At 58.8% G+C, this 9,299-nt stretch overlaps 5 protein-coding genes across 5 annotated transcripts in view; 3 read left to right on the plus strand and 2 right to left on the minus strand.

Moving 5' to 3' along the window:
- Positions 1-34: 34 nt before the first annotated feature.
- CHGG_05688 (uncharacterized protein) lies at positions 35-3,018 on the plus strand (the record flags this gene model as incomplete). Its single annotated transcript, XM_001221782.1, has 3 exons — positions 35-106; positions 183-2,151; positions 2,216-3,018. The coding sequence occupies 3 exons, from the start codon at positions 35-37 to the stop codon at positions 3,016-3,018; spliced, it is 2,844 nt and encodes a 947-aa protein (XP_001221783.1).
- Positions 3,019-3,113: 95 nt separating this feature from the next.
- On the minus strand, positions 3,114-4,071 carry CHGG_05689 (uncharacterized protein; the record flags this gene model as incomplete). The annotated part of the gene is made up of 2 exons (XM_001221783.1): positions 3,114-3,823; positions 3,954-4,071. 2 exons carry the CDS (start codon positions 4,069-4,071, stop codon positions 3,114-3,116), a joined length of 828 nt encoding a protein of 275 aa, XP_001221784.1.
- A 784-nt stretch (positions 4,072-4,855) lies between these two features.
- CHGG_05690 (uncharacterized protein) lies at positions 4,856-5,628 on the plus strand (the record flags this gene model as incomplete). Its single annotated transcript, XM_001221784.1, has 4 exons — positions 4,856-4,924; positions 4,991-5,108; positions 5,176-5,475; positions 5,543-5,628. The coding sequence occupies 4 exons, from the start codon at positions 4,856-4,858 to the stop codon at positions 5,626-5,628; spliced, it is 573 nt and encodes a 190-aa protein (XP_001221785.1).
- Positions 5,629-6,451: 823 nt separating this feature from the next.
- Positions 6,452-8,015, plus strand: CHGG_05691 (uncharacterized protein; the record flags this gene model as incomplete). The annotated part of the gene is made up of 4 exons (XM_001221785.1): positions 6,452-6,703; positions 6,796-7,117; positions 7,185-7,582; positions 7,677-8,015. 4 exons carry the CDS (start codon positions 6,452-6,454, stop codon positions 8,013-8,015), a joined length of 1,311 nt encoding a protein of 436 aa, XP_001221786.1.
- Positions 8,016-8,906: 891 nt separating this feature from the next.
- CHGG_05692 (uncharacterized protein) overlaps positions 8,907-9,299 on the minus strand; it is a gene marked incomplete at both ends in the record, with an annotated part of 2,210 nt that continues 1,817 nt past the window's right edge. Inside the window, one exon of the mRNA XM_001221786.1 lies at positions 8,907-9,056. Within this exon, the coding sequence (XP_001221787.1) occupies positions 8,907-9,056 (150 nt within the window). The remainder of the gene's footprint in view (positions 9,057-9,299) is intronic.

Here is a 9,299-nt window from a genome sequence, read left to right on the forward strand (position 1 = left end):
ACCACCACCATCTCCAACCACCACAACAACAAACATGGCCGACTCCCCCCAGCGAGCAACACCGCCCGTACTGGCGCCTAACCTCGAAGCGCAACTAACCTGCTCCGTAAGCCCACCACCCATCCATCCCCTCCAAAAGCCAGCTCACAACTAACCCCCTCCCCCCTTTAAAAAAAAAAAAGATATGCACCGACCTCCTCCACCAACCCCTCACCCTCCTCGACTGCCTGCACACCTTCTGCGGCGCCTGCCTTAAAGAATGGTTCCACTTCCAAGCCGAGCGCATCGAGACCGCCCCCGGTCCGCCGCCGCCCCCTTCCGTCCCCATCTTCACGTGCCCCAGCTGCCGCGACGGGGTGCGCGACACCAAGCACGACGCCCGCGTGTTTAGCCTGCTGGACATGTTTGTGGCGCTGAATCCCGGAAGGGGGAAGAGCGAGGAGGAGAAGAGGGAGATGGACGCGAGGTATAGGAAGGGGGAGAGGGTGATGCCGAGGGTGAGGCGGGTGGAGGAGCGGACGGAGGAGGAGAGGCGCGCGGATGAGGAGGAGAGGAGGCTGGTAGAGGAGGCGAGGGCCGTTAGTTTGAGGGAGGCGACGGAGAGGGTTGCGGCTTCTTCTGCTTCTTCTTCTCGCGGTGGGGGGAGGGGCGGTGGGAGGCGGAGGAGTGAATCACGTCAGAGAGGGCGCGAGGTGCATGATCATGGGGTGGGTGGTGCGGCGGCGGCGGCGGCGGATGTGCGCGCGCGGCAGGTGGAGCATCAGTCGTCGTTGAGGAGTTTGATTAGTACGGATGGGATGGATATTAGGGATATTGAGAGGGAGGTGGAGGCGTTTGCGAGGCAGATTCAGGAGGAGGGGTTGTTGGATGGGCTGGATCTGGATAATCTTGATCTGGAGAACAACGATGAGTTGAGTCGGAAGATTACCGAGGCGTATAGGAGACGGCATCGCGAGAGGAGGAGGGATGGCGGGAGGAGGAGCAACGCCAGCGCGAACTCCCATCGGTCGGAAATCTTGGCGAGACCTAGGTCGCGGACGGATGAGACTTCACGGCCGACGAGCAGACACGCCCCTCGCTCGAGGGCGCCGAGTGTGGGCAGCAATGAGGAACGCGGGCGGTATCCCCCTTCTAGTTCGGCGCTGCTCGGGGTACAGGAACCGACAAGGAGGCGGCGGGCCTCCAGCAGTGGCGGTCGAAGCGCTACCCTGCCTATTGTGCCTACCCAGGCTGCGGCTGATATCAGAGTCGGGTCTCGCGCGCAGACGGACCTCACCTCCAGAGCAGGGGCCACCGATTCACATGTCAGGCGACCGAGCATGGGCATCGAGGCTAGGAGCTCAAGCTCACCCACATCCGCCACGGCACCGGTGTCACGGATGGATTCCCCGAGAAACCGAGAGCTTCCGTTCAGCGCCCGAGCAGCCGGTGGTCTAGGAGTCATTTCCCAAGCGGAAACTCGATCCAGCTCAGCTAGCAGCAGGCAGCGGTCTAGCCGCCCACCAACCGTTGACGTTCGGCCGGAATCACCAACACTGGGCAGTGTCTCGGGGCCTATCAGCCCAACCCTGATTTCTAATCCACCTCCATCCCCTCCGCAACCACAACTACCGCGCTACAAGGAACCATTGATTAACTGCAGTGTCTGTCACAAAGAGCACATCGAATACGAACTTCACTTCAACTGCTACCGCTGCCACAACGGCGAGTGGAACATCTGCCTCGACTGCTGGCGCCGGCGCAAGGGCTGCCTGCACTGGTTCAGCTTCGGGTCCGCTGCCTGGGCACGCTGGGAGAAGCAGAATCTCAGCGGGCCGCCCACACCCCATCCACATACGCTCACAAACAACCGCTACCTACCCCCGAAGCAAGTACCGGGCGGTGCCGAAGGCCGGCGCGTTCTCACCACGGAGAACCCCCTCGACCGCCTACAGAGCGGCACCTTTTGCAGCTGCTGCTCGGCCTTCACCAACGACTGCTACTGGCGCTGCGACGTCTGCAACGACGGCGAGTGGGGGTTCTGCAACGGCTGCGTCGAGCAAGGGAAGTCATGCTCCCACCCGCTGCTTGCGTTGGCCTATAACCCCCCACCCCCCCTTTTCTCCTCTTCCCTGACCTCCCCACCCGTCACCACCACAACCACCCCAACCGGTACCACCAACAACACACACCCACTATCATCATCAACAGCAACAACAAACAAAAACCGCCACAGGCACCTTCCAACCCCTCTTCTCCACGCCACCCTGCTCATCCTGCCGCCTCACCATCCCCCAAACAGACTCCCGCTTCCCCTGCTACATCTGCACCAATCCCCACCCAACCCAACCCCAACTCCACGAAGACCCCTCCCAACCTCCCCCCCCACCCACAAACAGCAGCGGCTCCTACATTTGCATCCCCTGCTACACGGCGCTCCTCGTGGACGGGAGCATCGCGCCCGAGAACGGCCCCGCAGGGTGGTGGCGTTGTCTGCGTGGTCACCGGATGGTGGTAATGAGGTACGTCCTAAGGATGGGCGCCGCCGCCGGGAATGGGAATGGGAATGGGGCGGGACAGCATATGCGGCGGCGGGTGGAGCGGGATTTGGTGGGGGGGCAGAGGCTGCGGTTTGAGGCTGCGGTGGGTGGGGTGGAGCCGGGGGTGCAGGTCGTGTCGTGGGTTGTGGAGGGCGGTGGTGCGGCTGCGTCTTCTGGTGGTGGTGGTGGTGGTGGTGGTGGGACGGGGAGGAGGGTGGAGAGGCTTTTTGCTGAGGATGTGAGGGTTGATACGGCTGCGTTGGGGGGGACAGAGGCGCGGTTTGTGAGGACGTTTCCGCCCGATGGGGGGGTCGGGCCCAAGGCGGTGGCCGGGTGGGGGTGGACGCCGGCCGCTGGGGGGGAGGATGAGTTGATGTTCCCGAGGGGGGCCGAGGTGCTGGAGCTGGAGGATGTGAATGGGGAGTGGTTTCATGGGTTTTATATGGGTGCTGGCGGACTGTTTCCGGCGCCGTATGTGCGGGTGCTTGGGAGGTTTTGATGAGAATGGTTATATACCTATACCCCCTGTTTTGGATAGCAGCATCAAAGACTTGTTGTTTACATCCCATCCCACAAGCTACCTAGAGCATCTCTCTACTCGTGGCTCCACTCGGCCTTCTTCTTCTCCGCAAACGCCTTCATCCCAATCTTCTGGTCCTGGCTCCCAAACAGCGCATGGAACAGCCGCCTCTCATACTCCACCCCATCCCGCAACGGCAAGTCCTGGCTCTTATTCACCACCTCCTTCGCCGCCTGCACCGCCACCTTGGAGTACCCGGCGATAGTCTCCGCCGTCGTGAGCGCGCCCTCCATCAGCGCCTCGTAGCTCGGAAACACGCGGGCCGCCACCCCCCACCGCTCCGCCTCCTCGCCACTAAACGACTTGCCCGTCAGAATCAGCTCCATCGCCTTACTCTTGCCCACCGCACGGGTCAGGCGCTGGCTCCCGCCCGCGCCGGGGATCGTGCCCAGCTTGATCTCGGGCTGCCCGAAGTTGGCCGTCGCCGTGCAGTACAGGACGTCGGCCATCAGGGCGAGCTCGCAGCCGCCGCCGAGCGCGTGGCCCGACACGGCGGCCACCAGGGGCTTTTTGAGCGCCGTCGTCAGCTCCGACCACGACTCGATGAAGGAGTTCGTGTACGCCCCGCTGAAGGTCAGCGGCGCCATCTCTTTGATGTCGGCCCCCGCGGCGAAGGCACGCTCCGAGCCGGTGAGCACCACCGCGGCGATGGTGGGCGAGGCTTGGAAGGTGCGCAGTGCGGTGTTGAGTTCGCTGATTAAGGGGGAGGAGAGGGCGTTGAGGGCTTTGGGGCGGTTGAGGGTTACTGTGAAGGGGGAGGGAGGGGAGGTTAGTGAGGGGGTCTTGTCTTGGATTGGTTGGGGATTGGGATGAAGAAAGTGTGGTTTGGGGTGGATGTGTGTGTGTGTGCTTACTTTGTCCGACGCCTGGCCGGGGCTCTGATACCTCAATGAACTCGTAGCTACGGCGGGCAGAAGCCGAGAAGGAGCGGGTGATCTGGGGGAGTGTGTTCGGCTGGAAGCGGGAAGCCATGGGCCGCAGGCCTCGGAGGGCATTGGCACGGACTGCTGCTGCTGCGTTCATCTTGGTGGTTGTGTGGTGTTGGATCCTGCTGAGATTGGGGATGAGAGTTTCCGGATCAAAAGGTTGAAGCTGGGAGGATGCTCGGTCTAACGGTGCAGTTGATTGTCGCTAACATCCCACTTTATCTTAGCCTGCAGGTTATCCTCGGTTTAAGCACATGTCACCGGCTAGAGCGTGTTTACAGTTCCTACGCTGAATAAGTATTAAAGTAGCTGGAAAGTAGATATCCTCAAGATCTAAAATTATGAAAAGTGGCTATGAATGTTCTTTAGGGATGTGACAAACTCTGAATGGGAACATGAATTGCTGTTCAGGGTAAGGTATGTACTTTGAGATGGCTGCTTCTGGGCCTGGAACAGCGACGTCAGAGCTCAACACTCTCACACTGTCCGCCAAGCACTTGAAACAGACCACAGCTTGCGCCACAGATTGCCCGCTCGGCGCCAAGCACCAAATCGAACCAAAAGTCCGGGATCGTCGCAGTGCCACACCCAAAAATTTCCCCCTAATCTCTCAGAAGGTGGACTCTCAGAGGTGGCTTATCCAACGCCGCTACGCTGTCAATCGTGTATCAAAGGACGCGCAACGGGGCAACGGGCAACTTTCCGCTTTCGCTTTCTACCCTCGTTTTCTTCACTTCTTCAACCAACCTTCGCCAGTAGTACGATTATACGATTGGAACCCTTCGAATTCCTTCGACGAGCACCCTTCGGCACACCCAGTTCTTTTCACCATGGATGTCCCAGACGAGCCGCAGACGCCTTTCAGCACTGTCACTGCGCAGACTAACAAGCTGCAGAGGGTACGTTGCGACAGAGGAATTGTGGTGTCGAATACCCGTCTTGTCATGTCGCTAACCGGCCTGCAGCAATACCAAGCACTCCTCGACCAGTCTACCCCTTTCGTCCTCTACCGCTGGATCGGCACCGGCGTCGCCCTGTTCTTCTTCTTCGTGCGCGTGTTCTTTGCACAGGGCTGGTATATTGGTTAGTGATCCAAACTTGGGAAACAGCAGTCTTCTATGGTAGAGCCTCGGACTAACCTTCTGAATAGTCGCATATGCGCTCGGCATCTACCTCCTGAACCTCTTCCTCGCCTTCCTCCAACCCAAATTCGACCCGTCCAACGATGCGCTCGACAACGACATGGAGGATGGCGCCATCGGCTCCCTCCCCACAAAGCAGGACGAGGAATTCCGGCCTTTCATCCGCCGCCTGCCCGAGTTCAAGTTCTGGCACTCGGCCACCCGCGCCGTTGCCATTTCCTTTGCGTGCAGTTGGTTTGAGGTCTTCAACGTGCCCGTCTTCTGGCCCGTCCTGGTCATGTACTGGTTCATGCTGTTCATCTTGACCAGTAGGTTGCCCCTCAACAGATATCCGATGAGAGAGTGTTGCAGAATACTGACATGTACCAACCACAGTGAGGAAGCAGATTCAACACATGATCAAGTACCGCTACGTCCCCTTCACCGTCGGCAAGGCGCGCTACACTAAGAATAGCGCCTGAACCTTTTTTTCGACAGCCCGGAGAGACGGACACACCCCGTCGATCTGGCGCGCTATTTCGGGAGACTGGACGCATGGGACCGGCTTTTGGCGATAGAACGGCGGGGGTATCTTTACTACAGTTCTCAATGTATTATGACGCATGCTCGGAGCTCACGACGGTCCTGGAAAACTCTACGTATGTACTCATATTTTTAATCAGCCCGCAGCCGCCGCACCTGTGTGGGTTTTGGGGGGGCGGGCAGGCTCGGCGTAATCTTTGCCTTTCGAAAGGGGGCGCTTTGCTATAGGGTGCGGGAGCGGGACGGGCACGGGAGGGCGATGATGATAGGAGGCGGTGGAATAGGATGGCGGGCGGAATATCTTCGTTGTATCTTTGTACGAAACGATGTCAATCAAGCGAAGTGGTTCTGTCGCCCACCTAAAGGTATTCGCGTCGCCTTTGAGTATTCCTTCCGGACTTGCAAGCAGACGGGATAGGTAGGTAGGTAAAGGCAAATCCGTTCCAGGGCGCTGCATCAATGGCTTCCCACATATTACATCCTTCTTGCTTCTATTTCATCTGTACTCACAGTTGGTACTGGGGTATTCTTCCACTTATTGTACAATAGGATTCCACTCTTCCCTTTCTTATTGTGTAGGTCCCGGCCGGCACACGAACATCGCCACAGCAGACCCTAACCCGGCTAGGTTTTGGATGCTCGCTTCCTCGTCCAGTGCCAAGCCGAATCGCGCGCCGCGCTTCAACTCAATCGCATCGTTTTACAAAGTACACCAGCTCTGAACTCTCTTGACACACCACGAAAACACCAACATCGCACAAAATGTCGTCCTCACAATCGAGAGGCGGCGGCGAACGCATGATTCACCAGGACTACATTGCCAGGATACGATACTCCAATGCACTTCCTCCACCACCAAACCCCCCGAAGCTGCTCGACATCCCCAACACGGGGCTTGCGAGCGGCCAATACACAGCGCCTAGCTTCGCTTCTCGTTTGGCGCGAGAGCAACCCCTGAATATTGAAGCCGATGCCGAGCTCGGGATGCCCTTGGATCTTGTCGGGATGCCGGGAGTTTTTGATGGCGACGAGAGCTGTCAGTCCTCCCCATCCGCCCCTTCTTTTCAAACCAGCCTGAGCAAACACTGACACGCCGATCCAAACAGCCATCCAAGCTCCCGCTCAAGCGCCGCCCCCTCATCCCCGTGACCAGCCCCTTCTTCGCGGCATCTCACAGCTCGGAAAGCCCAAGATTGGCGACACAGCCGTTTCCTTCCTCAGGCGCACCGAAGTACATCTCCTCGGTGCAGGCGAAGCCAAAGGGAACCGACAATGTGTTCCTCAAAGCCTCGTCTGGCAATGCCCAAAAACGCCCCCTGAAGCGCAAGGCCTCGCCTGAGCCAGACAAGGGCACGCCCGCCTGGATTAAGCGGCGCGTTGAGAAGAGCTTCCAGGTCGCAACCGCCAACCTCGCCGAGCAGGACGCGCGTCAAGCACCCTTCAAAGCGGAACCTCAAGGTTGTCGATGCCTTACCCATTCTGCCCGACCTCGAAGCTTTCCCCGACTCGGGCGCATACGTGACCGTCAAGTTCAGCAGCAACCCAGTCAACTCGACCGACTCGTACGATACGCGCCTGCTGTCGGGTATCTTCAAGCCCATCGAGCGTACCGCCGCCGAGGAGCAGATCTACGAAAACGCCCGGGCCGCCTGGGAGGCCGACCCGACCCAGCCCAAGCCATCCCAAATGATGAACTACGACCTCTTCCTCCCGGCCGACACCCTCACAGGCGAACACTTCCGCACCAAGTTCGATGTAGACAACCCAGACCGCGAGAGCCGGTCCCTCTACACCAGCAGCGAAGCCGGCGGCAGCTTCCGCTTCCCGCGAGTGCGCGCGTACGAGACGGCGCAGGAAAAAGAGATGGACCACGACAACAAGTACGACGAGGAAGTCATCCTGGCCTTCCGCGACGACGAAAGCACCACCAAGGGCCGCACCGACGACAGCGCCCACAAGGCCGTCTACTACTATACCCGTCATGCAGCGCACCACCATCCGCAACCAGCGCACCAAGAACATCGCCCGCACCATCGGCATCACCGACGAGGAAGAGACCCACCTCGACGAGCTGCACGTGCGCATCGACGAGCCCGGCGACGACCTCAAGGCCGAGCTGCTGCGCTACAAGAGGCAGCCCGTTGGTGATCTGCCCGAGGAAGAGGAGGAGGAGGAGGACGGGGATGCGGACGAGTACGCCGAGAGGGAGAGGGAGGACGGTCGGGCGCGGGAGGAGGCGAGCGATCGCGACTCGGCCAGCCCTCCGGCGGCGAACGGGGGGAGGCGGCAGTCCGATGAGGAGGATGCAGAGGGGGAGGAGGAATGATGAGGTGGGGAGGCTAATTTTGAAAATGAGAAAACAAGTTAGTATTTTTAGGCCACTCATTTGAGCGCGGAGTTTGACAGGTAATTATGCCAAAAATGGATGGGTTTTAGACATGCAATGCAATGCAATCCAGGACTTCGCACCGAGTGAACCCAGCCAGACTAAGACACCAACCATGGGAGAACGGCAAATGTACCATTACTACTACGCTAACCGTGATACAAGTCTGAATACAACAAATACCTGCCACCAAAACCACGGTCCTAGTAGTTATCCATACCCGCTTTCTACACTTCGCTCGATCCAACCGGAGCAGACAAACAAGAACGCCAGCCAGCCAGCCCCATTCTTCCTTTCCAAACCGATCCGACCGATCCAACCCACGCTCCGCTGACCCCTGCCCGCGAGGAGGAGGGGTCAGCAGTCTATGATTATAGACAAAGTATATATCACAACGGCCGGGGACACCATCCAATGGCGGCCCCCTCCGTCTTAAATATTCAAGCTCGGCCCGCTCAGCTCAGCCAGCGTATCCAATATTTTCTCTGTCGTCATCCACGACGCGGCCGTATCTGTTAGTTGGCCAGGTTAGCATTTCCAACTCTCTCTTGCTGAGCCCAAACCAAGGAGGGGGTGGCAAAATAGGGAGGAAAGGAAGCCAGAAAAAAAGGAGAAAGAAAACTTACTCCAACAACAGCCTAAAAAACCACACCTCCAAATCCTCATTCCTCAACGCCTTGTTCGCCCACTCCCGACCCCTCAACGCCAACCTCTCCGGCCTCTTTCGCACCCAACACCTCGGCACTCCTCTCCCTCTTCTCTTTCTCACCCCCCTTCTCCTTCCCTTTCCCTTTCCCCTTCCCCTTCTCTCCCCCCTTGTTCCCCCCCGGCTCAGGCCGGGAGCACAGGCCTACCCGGTCGCAGCCGCGGATGCCCGGTGTAGAGCGCAACAAGACTCAGCGGCTCCACGAATCCTTTCCTGACTAAGCCAGCGGCAGCTAATCGCAGCCCCTGGAGAGCTGCAACTCTTATGGAGCTCGGCTAAAAAGTCAGCGCATAATCTCGACGCTGAGAGGACCAGGACTGTGGATAAAGCTGCCGACGCACGGGGATGTCGTCAAATTTCAGGAAATGCTTCGTGAAGGAGGGTCGTTTGCATCCTAACGTATCTCATGACCCGGGAAGATGGGATCTGAGAAGGGTATAGATACCCGGATCTGCCTCCCCCGAACCCGAGGAGAGTGATCTAAAAATATCTGCTAGTGGGTCGTTGCTCGAAAAATT

This window comes from Chaetomium globosum, genomic scaffold (assembly GCF_000143365.1).
Source record: "Chaetomium globosum CBS 148.51 scaffold_3 genomic scaffold, whole genome shotgun sequence".
In the NCBI taxonomy this organism is placed as follows: domain Eukaryota; kingdom Fungi; phylum Ascomycota; class Sordariomycetes; order Sordariales; family Chaetomiaceae; genus Chaetomium; species Chaetomium globosum.